The sequence below is a fragment of the Hemitrygon akajei genome, chromosome 14 (genome assembly GCF_048418815.1).
Source record: "Hemitrygon akajei chromosome 14, sHemAka1.3, whole genome shotgun sequence".
Classification (NCBI taxonomy): domain Eukaryota; kingdom Metazoa; phylum Chordata; class Chondrichthyes; order Myliobatiformes; family Dasyatidae; genus Hemitrygon; species Hemitrygon akajei.
Genome location: NC_133137.1, coordinates 36531905 through 36548508, shown reverse-complemented (window position 1 = coordinate 36548508; position 16604 = coordinate 36531905). Strand labels below are relative to the sequence as shown.

The following is a 16604-nucleotide window of genomic DNA, read 5'->3' as shown; positions in this document are numbered from 1 at the left end:
ATTTTGAAGAACATGATTACTGCAGTCCAGCCTAGGATGAGTGAGACTTAGCCTTGAAACAAATTTTGCCGGTGTCACCATTTCCTTGTACAGACATTTTCACATTCTCAGCAACTGTTTCATGGAGAATGAGGAAATCCTTCCTCCTCTTTAACCTTCTGGGGGAATGCAGTGGATTGCTTATGATTGGTGCAAAAGTGCTTAATTTCATTGGTGAGAAGAAATGAGTTGCCTTATTCACCAATCAGCACACTGCAATGGCACAAGTGTGAAAAATAACTGGCCACTCCCCTAAACACAATGAAATTTGATAATGCCCACCAGAGAAAAAACATTTGTTGCAATCTATTCCCAACCTACTATTTCTTCGGCCCTGAAACTTTTGGTACTTCCCAGCTCTCTACTTCATCCCTCCCCCCACTTCTTATCCCACCTCGACCATCCCATGTTACTTCATTCCTGATGAAGGGTTTTGGCCTGAAACCTCGTCACTACCTCCTCCCATAGATGCTGTCTGGCCTGCTGAGTTCTGCCAGCATTTTGTGTTTTTTATTTATTTCCAGCATCTGCAGATTCACTCGTGAAGCATGAAGTGGTTTCTCTTGTACACAGAGAGCTAATGGTTATTACCCAGGGCTTGGTTGTTAGGGTTTATGGGCTTTACCTAATTGTTTTGGTAAATGACATAATTCCGTTTCACATATTTGAGCTAATCAATGTTGTTTTGACGTATAAAGAAAAAATCTTTACTGAGGTTAAAAAATTTTGTGTTTTTTCTCCATTTCTCCAAAGGCTTACTGTTTTTTTTCCATTCTTTCTCCTCCCATTCTCTTGATTCCTGCTTGATTTACTCATATTAGCACTTCCTTTTAAATAATAACATATCCAACTATGATTTTTTTCATCCTATGAATTGAACCTATTCTGATGTAATTTTTTCTCATTTTTAAATGAATTAAATTTGTACTACTTAAAACAAGATTGATTGTTCCAAGTCTATACAGGTATCTATCTCCCTCTTTTCCTTCGCTACATCGACGACTGCATTGGTGCTGCCTCCTGCATGCATGCTGAGCTCGTCGACTTCATTAACTTTGCCTCCAACATTCACCCTGCCCTCAAATTTACCTGGTCCATTTCCGACACCTCCCTCCACTTTCTTGATCTTTCTGTCTCCATCTCTGGAGACGGCTTATCTACTAATATCTACTATAAGCCTACAGACTCTCACAGCTACCTGGACTCTTCCCACCCTGTCCCTTGCAAAAATGCTATCCCCTTCTCACAATTCCTCCATCTCTGCCGCATCTGCTCTCAGGATGAGGCTTTTCATTCCAGGACGAAGGAGGTGTCTTCCTTTTTTAAACAAAGGGGCTTCCCTTCTTCCACCATCAACTCTGCTCTCAAATGCATCTCTCCCATTTTCCACACATCTGCCCTCACCCCATCCGCCCGCCACCCTACTCGGGATAGGGTTCCCCTTGTCCTCACCTACCACCCCACCAGCCTCCAGGTCCAACGTATAATTCTCCGTAACTTCTGCCACCTCCAACGGGATCCCAATACAAAGCACATTTTTCCCTCCCCCCCTTTCTGCTTTCCACGGGGATCGCTCCCTACGTGACTCCCTTGTTCACTCATCCCCCCCCAATCCCTTCCCACCAATCTCCCTCCTGGCACTTATCCTTGTAAGCGGAACAAGTGCTACACCTGCCCTTACACTTCCTCCCTCACCACCATTCAGGGCCCCAGACAGTCCTTCCAGGTGAGGTGACACTTCACCTGTGAGTCGGCTTGTGTGGTATACTGCATCCGGTGCTCCCGGTGTGGCCTTTTATATATTGGTGAGACCCGACGCAGACTGGGAGACCGTTTCGCTGAACACCTACGCTCGGTCCACCAGAGAAAGCAGGATCTCCCAGTGGCCACACATTTTAATTCCACGTCCCATTCCCACTCTGATATGTCTATCCATGGCCTCCTCTACTGTCAAAATGAATCCAAACTCAGGTTGGAGGAACAACACCTTATATACCGGCTGGGTAGCCTCCAACCTGATGGCATGAACATTGACTTCTCTAACTTCCGTTAATGCCCCTCCTCCCCTTCTTACCCCATCCCTGACATATTTAGTTGTTTGCCTGTTCTCCATCTCCCTCTGGTGCTTCCCCCCCACCCTTTCTTTCTCCCGAGGCCTCCCGTCCCATGATCCTTTCCCTTCTCCAGCTCGGTATCACTTTCACCAATCACCTTTCCAGCTCTTAGCTTCATCCCACCCCCTCCGGTCTTCTCCTATCATTTCGCAATTCCCCCTCCCCCCACTACTTTCAAATCTCTTACTATCTTTCCTTTCGGTTAGTGCTGACAAAGGGTCTCAGCCCAAAACGTCAACAGTGCTTCTCCCTATAGATGCTGCCTGGCCTGCTGTGTTCCACCAGCATTTTGTGTGTGTTGTTACAAGATTGCTTTATTCGCTTCTCTCTCATGGGTTGCAAAGTATTATGAGTTCCAGGAGAATTAATATATGAAGTCGTATTAAAATCATTTTCTATTTTATTCTTCAACATCTAACTTCTTTTCCCATCTTTCCATTCAAAAATTTCTCGTTCTTGGTTTTCCTTTCTGTGGTGTTTAATTTCATGATGTTTTAGCAAGATGGGGCTGGTGACCCATGGCAACATTCTGCGAATTGCAAACAGTACCTCTAAATATACTTTTGAATTACTCTCACTGCAATCTGTAGCATGTAATGTACTTTTAAGTTAACTTAATGATATGCATATTTTATGATCTTCTGAAGGGTTTGGTGGACCAAGCAGATATGTCACCTTTAGGCGGACAAAGGTTCATCGCCATGGCCGGAAGCGAGGCAGAAGGCTGGGGTCTTCAAGCCAGGCTGAAATGCAGAGGGATGAGACCCCGCTCCCCACCTCTACCTAGCATTTTGTTAGCAAATGTGCAGTCGTTGGAGAACAAAATTGAGGACCTGAGGTCAAGGATGCTGTATAAGAGGGAAATGAGAGATTTTTATGTTCTATGTTTGAGTGAAACTTGGCTTTCTTCCATCACACCAGATACAGCGATCAGACCCAAATGTTTCTTGATTTACAAAATGGACCAAACTGCTGAATCAGAAAAGGCAAAAGGTAGAAGTGTGTATTTCATGATAAACTCTTCGGTGGTGCTCTAATGTGGTGGTTTTGTTGAACCCTTGACTTGGAATACCTAATGGTCAAATGCCATGTGTTCTATTTACCTAGGGAGTTCTCATCTGTGATCCTGACCGTAGTTTACATACCACCAGTGGCCGACTATAATCAAGCACTCGCGATACTGCATGATGCCGGCTCCAAATAAGAAACAATCCTTCCCAGTGCATTTCAATTTAAGTCAGAGACTTTAAACAGGCTTGTTTGAAGAATGCCCAATTACCATCAGCATATAAACTGCAGCATCAGAGGTCCCAATACCTTAGACCACTGTTATACTAAGATAGAAAATGCCTACCGCTCCATGCCCAGACTGCATTTCAGTAAATCTGATCTCCTGGCTGTCCTTCTACCCATGTACAGGCAGCAGCTGAAGGGGAAAGCTCCAAACATTAGGACAGCAAAGACTTGATCGTGGGAAGCAGAGGAGTAGCCACAGTATTGCTTTGAGTCAGTTGACTGGGCCATGTTCAAGGAATTATCTGTGGATCTGAATGAATACACCATGGACTTTCTTAAAACAGCTGTGGATAAATATGTCCGCACAAAATCATTCAGTCTTGCCCAACTAGATGCCCTGGATGAACCATGAAATGCGCAATTTGCTGAGGATCTGATCAGCGGCATTAAAGTCCAGTGACTAAGAAAGTTACAAGAGGTCCAGGTATGATCTCCGGAAAGCAATCTCATAGGCAAAGTAGTAATTCTGTACTAAACTTGAATCAATGAAGGATGCTCAACAGTTATGGCAGGGCTTGAATGCTATCACCTCTTGTAAAGTAAAATCAAGTGTTACGTACCCCGTAACTGAGTGTCTTACCAGCAAAGATAGAATTGTCCGTTGGAGTCTGGTGATGCTATTTTCAACAGTATTTATTTGTAAAAATATACAAAACAATATCAATGCAAATATACAGATAATATACGTTAGCAGTACTAAACCTAAAAGTGTGGGTATAATAATAATCAATAATAAAACAAGCTCTATCGTTGTCCAGGGGATAATGAGTTGTCAGATGGAACTATAAAGTCAGTTCAGTTCATGCAGGCTGCGGTAGTTGTCGGTCGATGTGTTGCAATTGTTGGAGAGAGAGACAGACGAGAGAAAGAGAACGCGCAAACAGTAGCATCTATGGTCTTTGCCAACCTTCCTTTACGATTTTGATCCATTGATGTGTCGTTATTGTGGCCATTCAAGTGTGACCCCTCCGTCCTTTAGCTAGACCATTCTTCTGTGGTGGACTCGTCACCCAGGCAAGGGTGGACACACGCACAAACCCCCACCAGTCTCGCTATAAACACTGTGAGTTAAAATTTACTGACCCTTCATTTGGTCTCCGATGTCCCACACTGTCTCGTGGGTTTCTCCTGGTGCGTCTGAGGGGTGTCACCCCAGACCTCAATTTTATCCTCACTCACGGGGTCTCAGGTGTCAATCAGGCTTGAATGATTTAACCCATCAAACCAGCCCACTCTGGCTGTCCCCTGAAAGATTTCAATGAATAGAACAGTACCAAGTAAACAATCCTTCTCCAAAAGACAATAGCAGTAAATCTCCTCTTTTGTCAGTAGGAGACGTTCCACCTTGTGTACCTCTTAGCTGTGGGTCTCTCTCATTCTCTTTCATGAGCTGTTATCAATAACAACTGCCCTGGCAGATTCCCTTTTGTCTCTCTTACTTCCTTGTTAGCAGCATCGAAATAGTAGCGATTTGCAATTCTCCAAAAAGGGGGGGGGGGCATGGGCCACTCTGCACCCTTCTGCCCATCAGAGTTGTTCATCCTTCGTAACACCCCCATCCTTCTAGGAATTTTCACCAAAGGGGAAAATTAACTAATACAGAGTCTTACAGAATTACAGAATCTAACAAAATACAGAAGAGTTTTTTTTAACTACAGAGCAATACAGATATACATTCAACTTAGCATCTAGATAAGCAGTCAGCGAGTACATTATCACTTCCTTTAATATGCTATATCTTAATATCAAATTCTTGCAGCATCAGACTCCAACTTAATAACCTCCTGTTTTTATTTTTCATGCTAGCCAGGAATACCAACGGGTTGTGATCTGTATAAACAATTAAGGGTTTTTGCGCTGGACAAATGTACACTTGAAAATGTTGTATTGCCAAAACAAGTGCCAACAATTCCTTTTCCATGGTAGAGTAATTCTTCTGGTGCACATTGAACTTCCGAGAGAAATATGCTACCGGGTGTTCCACTCCATCCCCTGCTTGCTGTAATAGGACTGCTCCTGCAGCCTCATCACTCGCATCAGTCGCCAGGGAGAAGGGTTCTAACAAATCAGGTGCCTTTAACACAGGGTGATGGCACAACATGGTTTTTAACTTTTCAAAAGCATTCTGACAAGAATTGCTCCATTCAAATTTTTCCTCCTTCCGTAGGAGTTTTGTAAGTGGGAGAGCAATATCCGCAAAATTTTTACAGAATTTTCGATAGTATCCCACCATGCCCAAAAACCTTCTCAGTGCCCTTTTATTGGTGGGTACAGGAACCTCAGAAATAGCCTGTACTTTTGCTTGCACAGGAGCCAACTGCCCCTTTCCTACCACATACCCCAAGTACGTGATTGTGGCATGACCAAATTCACTCTTTGCAAGGTTCACTGTAAGTTGGGCTGCAGGCATTCTTTAAAACAGGTTTTCTACAGCCTCAATGTGCTCCTCCCAGGTGTCACTCCAAACTACCACATCATCAATATATGTCGTTAAAGGAACGCACCAGTACCCCTTTAACAAGTCAATTTTAGTGATGTAACTTGCCTTCCCCATTTTATCAATGCAATCATCCACCCTGGGGATAGGGTAAGCGTCTGTCTGCGTGACAGCATTCACCTTTCTGTAATCGGTACAGAATCTTATGGTACCGTCCGGCTTTGGTACGACCACGCAGGGAGAGGCCCACGCAGAAGAGGATTCGCGGATTATACCAGCAGTTAGCATATGCTCAATCTCTTTTCCTACTAGCTGGCTCTTTTCCGAATTCATCTGATAAGGGGATTGTTTAATAGGCTGGGTGGAGGTAACAATCACATCATGCTCTGTTCCTCTACACCTCCTTGGAACATCTGGACATAAATCTGTATGCCGTTTAATGAGCTGTGTTACCTGCTCTCTCTGTTCAGGCTCTAAGTGATTGACTCTATCAGCAAGGCTTGCTAAAATAACAGAGTTCTCTAATCTGGTGGGTACTATACTTATCTTTTCAAACCGATCTGGTTCCTCCTCAACACTCCTTTCTACCTCATCAGTTTTCGTGACTGCACTGACCACCGCGGAGGTTGTTTCATGATAACCTTTCATCATGTTCACGTGAACCAACTGGTTCGGCTTTCGTCTATCAGGTGTTTCAATCACATAATTCAGTGAGTCTATTTTCTTAATCACTTTATACGGTCCTTGAAACCTTGCCTGTAGGGGGTTGGTAACTACAGGAAATAGGACCAAAACCTTATCGCCCACGTGAAACTCTTGTTCTCTCATTCGTTCGTCATACCATTGTTTCATTCTGGTCTGGGAGTCTTTAAGATTTTCTCTTGCCAAGGCGCATACCTTATGAAGCCTTTCCCGGAATTTTAAAACAAAATCAATCACACTGACTTGAACGTTCAGACTAGACCACTTCTCTTTAAGTAGGGTTAAAGGTCCTCTGGGCCTGTGACCAAAAATGAGCTCAAACGGACTGAACCCCAGAGATCCCTGAACTGTATCCCTTACTGCAAATAACAGAAGTGGTAATGCATCATCCCAGTCTCGAATGTTTTCCTGACAATAAGTTTTAATCATGGTCTTTAGTGTAGCGTGGAATCTTTCCAACGCTCCTTGGGATTCCGGATGGTATGCAAAAGCTAAAATTTGTTTGACTCCCATCTAGGTCATCATTTGCTGAAATACTTTGGATGTAAATGTACTCCCCTGATCCGACTGTATTTCCTTAGGTAGCCCCACTGTGGTAAAGAATTTAATGAGTGCCTTCACCACTGCAGGGGTCCTAATATTCCCCAGAGGCACAGCCTCTGGAAATCATGTAGCGGCACACATCATGGTCATGACGTACTATCGCCCACTCACAGTTTTAGGTAAAGGACCCAGAAAATCCACAATGACTCGGGAGAAAGGCTCCTCACAAGTGGGTATTGGTCGGAGAGGTGCCTTAGGGATAATTTGGTTCGGCTTTCCTACCACCTGACATGTATGGCACCTTTTACAATAATCAGCAATATCTTTTCTCATGTTTGGCCAATAGAAATCTTTCATAACCCTATCCACTGTCTTCCTTACTCCCAAATGTCCACCTAAAGGTCCCTTATGAGCTAAGTTCAAAATTTCGTCCCGATACACCTTCGGAACTACCACCTGATGTACCACCGCCCAATCCTCATGGACCGGCACCATGGTGGGCCTCCACTTCTTCATCAACACACCCTCCTTCAGGTAGTAACCCTCTGGCTCTTTCTCCATCTCTGTCTCAGAAAGAACTGACTCACTCAATGCTACCAGCTCCTCGTCACATCCCTGCTCTTTTATAAATTCTCTTCTTGCTAAGGGTAGGTCTACCTCCTCTCCTTTACTCTCTTTCACCTCCCTGTTCTCCGTTTTTCCATCCTCTAACCCCTCTTGGTACAGGGTCGGTAAAAACGTCTCAGCCAAATCGACACTGGACTGATTTAAACTGGTCTCTTTTTCAGCTGCCTTTCTCGACATGCTGCAAGTGATTGTGTATGCGGGATAGATCTTGGAATCTAGGGGCGGGTCCTCAACACTTACAGGCTTGCTCGTCAGCCTCACTGCTGAACACACCTCACCACCTGCTAAATCATTACCAAGAAGGACGTCCACGCCGTCTCTCGGTAATTCTGACCATACCCCTATTTCAACTGGTCCAGATACCAGATCACAATTTATAATGATCCCATGCAAAGGTACAGCTTCTGTCCCTTTTCCTATGCCTCTCAAAACTACCTGTCCAGTCTCAGGACCAAAATCTAGTACCTTACTTAGAATTAATGACTGATCAGCTCCAGTATCTCTCCAGATCCTCACTGGAACTGGGGATTCTCCCTCTTTCACAGACACGGTCCCTTCTGAAATAAATTTCTCACGCCCCTCTCGTATTTTATCTACCTTGGCCTTTCTCATCGATCTGCTGATTGACTCAATACACCATGTAGGGACTGCTGCTTTCCCTTTTCCTGTCTCCTTCCTCGGAGCAAAGCACTTAGATGCAATTTGACCAACCTTTCCACAATTAAAACAGGTCAAGCCAGGAATCCTCCTGCCAGCCTGCCTTTCTTCCTCCTTACCTTTACCACTAGCTCCCGGCTTATTTTCTACCTTAGCCGGCGGGCTTTCTCTACCGTCCCTACGGTCTTTCTGGTAACTCTTATTCGAGGAAAACTTTGTCTTGTGGGTTAGGGCATATTCATCTGCGAACCTGGCAAATTTTGATATAGACTTATTCGGCTTCTCGTTCAAATACATCCGGATATCATCCAAAACACAACCTTTAAATTCCTCAATCAGAATTAACTCTCTGAAACGCCGGAAATCCTCCTCCACCTTTTCTGCTGCACACCAGCGATCCAAGAGCACACCCTTCTCATAGGCAAACTCTGCATATGTCTGATTCCACACTTTCTTTAAATCTCTGAACTTTTGTCTATATGCTTCAGGGATTAACTCATAGGTCCGAAGGATGGCCCGCTTTATTTCCTCATAATCCACAGACACGTCCGTGGACAATGCCACATATGCCCGTTGAGCCTTCCCTTTTAACACACTTTGTAACAACGCCACCCACTGATCTCTGGGCCACTTCTGATTCACTGCCACCTTTTCAAAATGCAAGAAATAACTATCAACATTTGTCTCCTCGAACCAAACGGAGGTACTAACCTAAACTCCCTACTAACATTAAACTTCTCTCGGTCTGCCCCTGGGACTCTTCCATCTTACTTTAACTTCTCCATTTCCAGCTCATGCTGCCTCTGTTTCTCCTTCTCCTTTTCCTTTTCAGCTCTTTCCTTCTCCCTTTCAGCTCTTTCCTTCTCCCTTTCCTCTGTTTTAACCTAAATTCATGCTCCCTCTGTTTCTCTGTCTCCTGTAACTGGAGCTCATACTCCCTTTTCTTCTGTTCCAACCTTAATTTTTCCAACTCTAACTGAACCATCCCAATAGCTGGTACCTTTTCAGGGATAAGTTCCAATACCTCAGCCGGAAACACATCCTTATCAATATAATACTGAGCTATGGCCCTCTGCATCTCCCACTTTTTCATTGACGACTTCACCTCTGTGAGATTTAAACCTTTCGCAATATTTACCAAGTCCGTCTTTGTGGCATCCTCTAGCGCCTTCGAAGTCGGGTTTTGTGTAAATTCGTCTACGTCCATCTTTGCTGGTTTCCTGTCTGGTTACCCACACAACCAGATCCAAGTCTGGACTTATAGCCCGATTTACTGGCCCCTCAATTTGGTATCAAATCTCGAGACGAGGCCCCAAATTTGTTACGTACCCCGTAACTGGGTGTCTTACCGGCAAAGATAGAAGTGTCCGTTGGAGTCTGGTGATGCTATTTTCAACAGTATTTATTTGTAAAAATATACAAAACTGTATCAATGCAAATATACAGATAATATATGTTAGCAATACTAGACCTAAAAGTGCAGGTATAATAATAATCAATAATAAAACAAGCTCTATCGTTGTCTAGGGGATAATGAATTGTCAGATGGAAATATAAAGTTCAGTTCAGTTCATGTAGGTTGCGGTAGTTGTCGGTCGATGTTTCGCAATTGTTGGAGACAGAGAGAGACGAGAGAAAGAGAACGCGCAAACAGTAGCATCTATGGTCTTTGCCAACCTTCCTTTACGATTTCAATCCATTGATGTGTCGTTATTGTGGCCATTCAAGTGTGACCCCTCCGTCCTTTAGCTAGACCATTCTTCCGTGGTGGACTCGTCACCCAGGCAAGGGTGGACACACACACAAGCCCCCACCGGTCTCGCTATAAACACTGTGAGTTAAAATTTACTGACCCTTCATTTGGTCTCCGATGTCCCACACTGTCTCGTGGGTTTCTCCTGGTGCGTCTGAGGGGTGTCACCCCAGACCTCAATTTTATCCCCACTCACGGGGTCTCAGGTGTCAATCAGGCTTGAATGATTTAACCCATCAAACCAGCCCACTCTGGCTGTCCCCTGAAAGATTTCAATGAATAGAACAGTACCAAGTAAACAATCCTTCTCCAAAAGACAATAGCAGTAAATCTCCTCTTTTGTCAGTAGGAGATGTTCCACCTTGTGTACCTCTTAGCTGTGTGTCTCTCTCATTCTCTTTCATGAGCTGTTATCAATAACAACTGCCCTGGCAGATTTCCTTTTGTCTCTCTTACTTCCTTGTTAGCAGCATCGAAATAGTAGCGATTTGCGATTCTCCAAAAAGGGGGGGGGGGCATGGGCCACTCTGCACCCTTCTGCCCATCAGAGTTATTCATCCTTCGTAACACAAGTGACATAGATGACAACAGGGATTCACTTCCAGCGGAGCTCAATGACTTCTATGCTCACTTTGACTGTCAAAACTTGGAAGAACTATAGCAAACTCCCACAGCCCCCGATAATCCTGTGATTTCAGTCTCTGAGGCTGACGTGTGAACAGCCTTCAGGAGGGGGAATCCGCGAAAAGCATTCGGCTCAGACGGGATACCTGGCCCAGTACTAAAAACCTGCACTGATCAACTGGCTGGAGTGTTCACTGAGATCTTTAACCTCACTTCAGCAGTCTGAGATACCCACCTGCTTCACGCAGGCTTCAATTATACTGGTGCCTAAGAAGAACTTGGTGATCTGCTTCAATAACTATCATCCAGTAGTACTTATATCCATCGTGGTGAAGTGTATTGAGAGGTGCTTGGTGAATCCTGCCTGGAAAGTGAATTGGATCTGGCTCCAATTTGCCTACTGGAGCAACAGGTTCACAGCAGATGTCATCTCATTGGTTCTTCACTCAATCCTGGAACATCTGGACAGCAAAGATGCATATGTAAGGATGCTCTTTATCAACTACAACTCTGCATTCAATACTAGCGCCCCCTCAAAACTAATCAATAAACTCCAAGTCCTTGGCCTCAATCCCTGTTAGTGCAATTAGGTCCTCAAATTCCTCAGTTGCAGGCTCCTGTCAGTTCAGATTGGCAACAACATCTCCTCCATGATTTCTATCAGCACAATTGCACCTAAAGCCTGTGTGATTAGTTAGCCCCTGCTCAACTTGCTTTACACTTATCACTATATGGCTAAGCACAGCTCCAATGTCATATCAAGTTTGCTGACGACACCACTGTCAAAGGTGGGGACGAATCAACATGTAGGAGGGAGATTGAAAATATGGCTAAGTGGTCCATAACAACAACCTCTCAATGTCAGCAAGACCAAGGAGCTTCAGAAGGAGGAAACCAGAGGTCCATGAGCCAGTCCTCATCAGGGGAGCGGAGGTGGAGAGGGTCAGCAACTTCAAATTCCTCTGTTATTATTTTGGAGAACCGGTCCTGGGCCCAGCATATAAGTGCAATTACAAAAAAAGCACAGCAGTGCCTCTACTTCCTTAGAAGGTTTGGCATGACAGCTAAAGCGTTGACAAACTTATAGATGAGTAGTGGAGAGTATATTGACTGGCTGCATCACAGCCTGGTATAGAAACACCAATGCCTTTGAATGGAAAATCCTACAAAAAGTATTGGGTACGGCCCAGTCCATCACAGGTCAAACCCTCTACTGCCATTGAGGACATCTACACAGTGTTGTCACAGGAAAGCAACATCCATCATCAGGGACCCCCATCACTCAGGGCATGTTCCCTTTTCAAAGCTGCCATCAGGAAGAAGGTACAGGAGCCTCAGAACTCACACCACCAGGTTCAGGAACAGTTATTACCCCTCAGCTCTCAGGCTCTTGAAGCAAATGGGATAACTTCACTCAACTTCACTTGCTTCACTCAATTTCATTATTGAAATGTTCCTGCATCCAGTGGACTAATTTTCAAGGACTCTTCATCTCGTACTCAATATTTATTGCTTATTTTATTTATTATTATTATTATTATTGCTTTCTTTTTGCATTTGCACATTGGTTGAACACCCACGTTGGTGCGGTCTTTCATTGATTCTTTTACAGTGGTTATTCTATAGATTTATTGAGTATGCCCACAAGAAAATGAACTTCAGGATTGTAAAGGTAACATATATGTACTTTGATAATGAATTTATTTTAAACTTTGAAGCTGGATCCTTTTGCACAAAGTTTTGCACCCACGTTTATCAATATTAAAATGCAAACTAAAAGTGCCCAGATACTGGAAATCTGAAATAAAAATGCAAAATTCTAGAAATGCTTTGGAGGTCAGGGAGTTCCTGTGGTATTTCAGATCTACAGCCTTTCACTTGAACCAGGAAAAGTTGGTTTCTAATTTTTCTTAGTTGTGAAGAGTCATTGATCGGAGACATTCTCCACTGATGCATTTTGGTGTCAATTTTCAAGTAAGATTTTCATTTGTGTTTTAAATTATCGTTTCATACAACAAGAAGTTATCTGCCTATCAATGCTTGCGGTAAGTCTGAATGAACTGTTAACCAGCTTCCACTTCCTTCCTCTTTCTACACAAGCGTTCAACTTTTGTCACAACTATAAACTGCTTTTGTTTTTAAAGGACTTTCCTCTTTCAGTGCTAACTGACATTCAGTTTGAACTTGTATAACTTCCACTTAATAGGTAACTAGAAACTGAGAAGTTGTGAAGTTTTGGTGGCTCTGATAGCTGTATATCATAGTATTTTTTTCACCTTATGTACATATTCAGCTCTTTTACTTGTGTTTGTATTGAAGTTTTAACTGTATAATTTCATCTGTGTGTAAATAAATAAGTTCATCTTGTTATGAAAAAAGTTACAAAAGTACCTTGTTAGAAATGTATCATTAGCCAGCCTTCTAAATATGCATAATGTGCCCTTGGTCTTGAAATTATCACCATTTTGTATCTTCTTATTTATTCAGAAAACTATTGTAGTCATAAAAATAATTTTGGTAGCTATTTAAAATTTTAAGATAAACCAGGATTAATTTTCAAAACCTTTGAGAAATGTTCATGCATGTTGCTTCAGGAAGTTAAGATTAAAATCCAAGATGGAAATTTTCTCAATCTGTTATTCATAATGATACACTGTAAAATTATTTTGTCTGTTTATTGCAAATTTTCAGTGTTATAACACAAACCATACATTGTAGTCTAAGAAGTCTCATTTTGAGATTACAGAATAAACAATGTGGCAAAAAATGGACTTCAGTGTGAAAGGGAATGACTGAAGCACAATGTGTCAGCAATGAGTTCAACATTTAAAATATGAAAAGTATCTGGGTACAAATTGTTTCTACTGGAAGTGCAATAATATAAAGAGCTGCTTGCATAAGTAGATAGTATTTACACAAGGCTGAGATATATCAATCCTGTTCTATCAGAGTATTTTAAATAAACCTTGGTATTCAAGGGTTGTGAACATTTTTTTTTCTCTTACAGGAAGTTGGAAGTGATGGTGATCATGGATTACAACATAGGTGAGTGTTGTAGAATGTTGGAATCGTCATGTTTCAACAGCATTTGTAGCATTTAACTTTTACTGAGGAAAGCTAATCCCAAAATAAATTCTTTTGAAGATTTGCTTAAAAATTTAATTTGTATTTTGTTCACTTTCACTGGTAGTCTGACCAAATTGCTTTATGCCTTTGTTTAAAACTAATAGTAATTGCTAGTAATACTTAATCTGCTGTTTACTCATCTTTCAAGCTGATATAAAGCCATGCTTTCCTTGATGGTTTTAAGTTCTAGCACATGCTAGAATTTAGGAGATTCGTATAATTAATATTTTTTTAATTTTAGAGATAAAATAATTTTAATTCCAAACCACAAGCAGCAAAATCTGCAATACTAAAAGTTGAGTTTAATGGATATTAAAAAGGTAAACAATAGATTATCTTTTACCATAGCTTGGCTATACAGTTCTTTTACATGACTATATTGAAGTTTTTTGAAGGTGCACTTAAAAGGGAAATTTTAAATTGGGTGGACAATGCTGAACTGAGCTGGGAAGGATAGCTGTGAAGTATGTACTTGCAAAACTTGGATCTAGTTTAACTAAACATTTCATAGCTTTAAAATTCTACCATAGTCCATTTTTTTTAAAGTTAACTCTTTCCTCACTGTTGGATTCAGGACATTCCAATGGCCTTTTTAAAATTGGTTCACAAATAGCACATGCTACTCACTAAGCCCAAGTATAGCTTTAAAATAGATTTTCATGACATAGAAGGAGGTTAGTCAGACATTAAGTCTTTGCCTCTTCTTAAAACATTCCCATTTAACCTATTCCCTTAAGCCTTTTCTATTTCACATGTCCAACAGATCCTCCTCAATCTGCTTGCTACCCATCACACTAGCAATTAAGTTAGAGTCCAATTAACTTGTCAGCATATTTTTGGATGTGGAAGGAAATAGATCAGCATGAAGAAACCCATGTGTCACAGAGAGAGCATGCAAATGGTGCAGATCGGCACCAAGGATAGGATCAAACTCAGGTTGCTGTAGCTGTGTAGCAGCAACTCTGTAACAGCCATACCATAGGATTTGTATGCAATATCAACAAAATGCTGAAGGAGCTCAGCAAGTCAGGCAGCATCTTTGGAAGAATCTCAGCCTGCAACATCGACTGTCTATTTCCTTCCATCATTGCTGCCTGCCTTGCTGAGTTCCTCCAGCATTTTGTATGCGTTGTCAGGTTTTCCAGCATCTGCGTCTAGGGTTTGTATGATTTGCCACTCTATACATGTCAACATTTTGTTTGCTATTTTAAATGCTTGGAAAGGTTGATATTAGGTACCTACTCTGAATCTTCAATCATGTATCCACATCAGCATCTCCTCTTGCAATCTTACAAAGATACATTTCTCCATATGAAATTGTATCTATCAATGCGAGTAAATATTTTTTGATTTGTACACATTGGCATTCTTTATTTGAACTGCTCCCAGTATCACACTATGTATGTTCAAAGAATATATAAATTATACTCCTTGAAATTGGTCTGCTTACAGACAGCCACAAAGCAAGAAACCCGAATAATCCAATTTTTTTAAAAAAACAGAAAGACCAAAAACCACTGCACAGGGACAGAGAGAGAGAGGGAAAAAGAGAGAAAAGAACACAAATCATGCAAACAATAGATGCAAGCCAGCAGCATTCCAAACTTGAATGAGTCCCCAGATCCGCTCCCAGAGCAGGCCCAAGCCTTGGTCCCAGTTCTTCACACCAGCGAGGCAAAAAAGGCATAGCAGCCAGATTAATTCACATACTTGGCACTACTGAGAAAGGAATGAACATACATGGGAGAGCAAGTGAACTCAGCCTGACCCCCGCCTCTGTTCCTGACACTCAGGCTTCCAGACTATCTATGCCGGCATTTAAATTGCTCAAGCACTGGGTAGTGCCTTGCTCTAGGACCTGCATTGTGGTGCCACGATACACTTGGGCTGTCCAGCTCGAAGCCATTCTCAGTCTTACCAAATTGCCTCAGTGTTTGGAGCGATTCAACCTCACACCCAGGTTAGGTGGATGGACATCAAAACTACCGCATCAACTTCTCTCCAAATTGCTCCCTCCATCCCTGGCAGCAATACCAGCACCGTCTGTGACCCTGGCTCGAACATGTTGCATTTTGCAATGCCCTAGCATGGCTCATTCTCCTGAACCAGTCTCACCTCCGCCTGGCTCCTCACTATCTGCTGCGATAGTTCACCACAATTTGCCTCAGAAAAGATGTCATAAGTAATGTTTTTAGTTGAATCTCTTGCCTTTTGAACTACCAGTAAGCTGTTGCACGCCTTTGGTAGTGCCATCTTAAACCAGAAGAGTGTGTGGCTTGTATAAATTCCTTCCTCTGAGTCAATTATAACAAACAAAACATCACCAACACTAGCGTTCGACTTTGTGACTACCCTTTAAGTGACTCACACAAAATATTTTTGCAGGCTAATTTACTACAGCTGTTGGGAGTGGTTTAAACTAATATGGCAGAGGGGATGGGAACCAGAATGACAGAGCTGAGGATGAGCCAGCAGATTTACAAATAGATGATGGGTGTAACATGAATGAAAGAAAGGACCAGATTAGGAACAAATGCACACAGAGCAAAGAGTTAAATTGTACCACAGAGGCAAAATTCAAAAGAGTGAAGAATCCAGGACTGAAGGTGCTGTATTTAAATATGCATTGCATTCAGAATAAGGTGGACAAGCTCATGGTGCAGTAAGATTGGTTGGTATGATGTTG

The 16604-nt window shown here is 42.4% G+C and overlaps 1 protein-coding gene across 1 annotated transcript in view; it reads left to right on the top strand.

Moving 5' to 3' along the window:
• The window catches only part of ssh1b (slingshot protein phosphatase 1b), an 83917-nt gene that overhangs the window by 4028 nt on the left and 63285 nt on the right, over positions 1–16604 (top strand). Inside the window, 1 exon segment of the mRNA XM_073066961.1 lies at positions 13800–13837. Within this exon segment, the coding sequence (XP_072923062.1) occupies positions 13813–13837 (25 nt within the window). The 5' untranslated portion in view covers positions 13800–13812.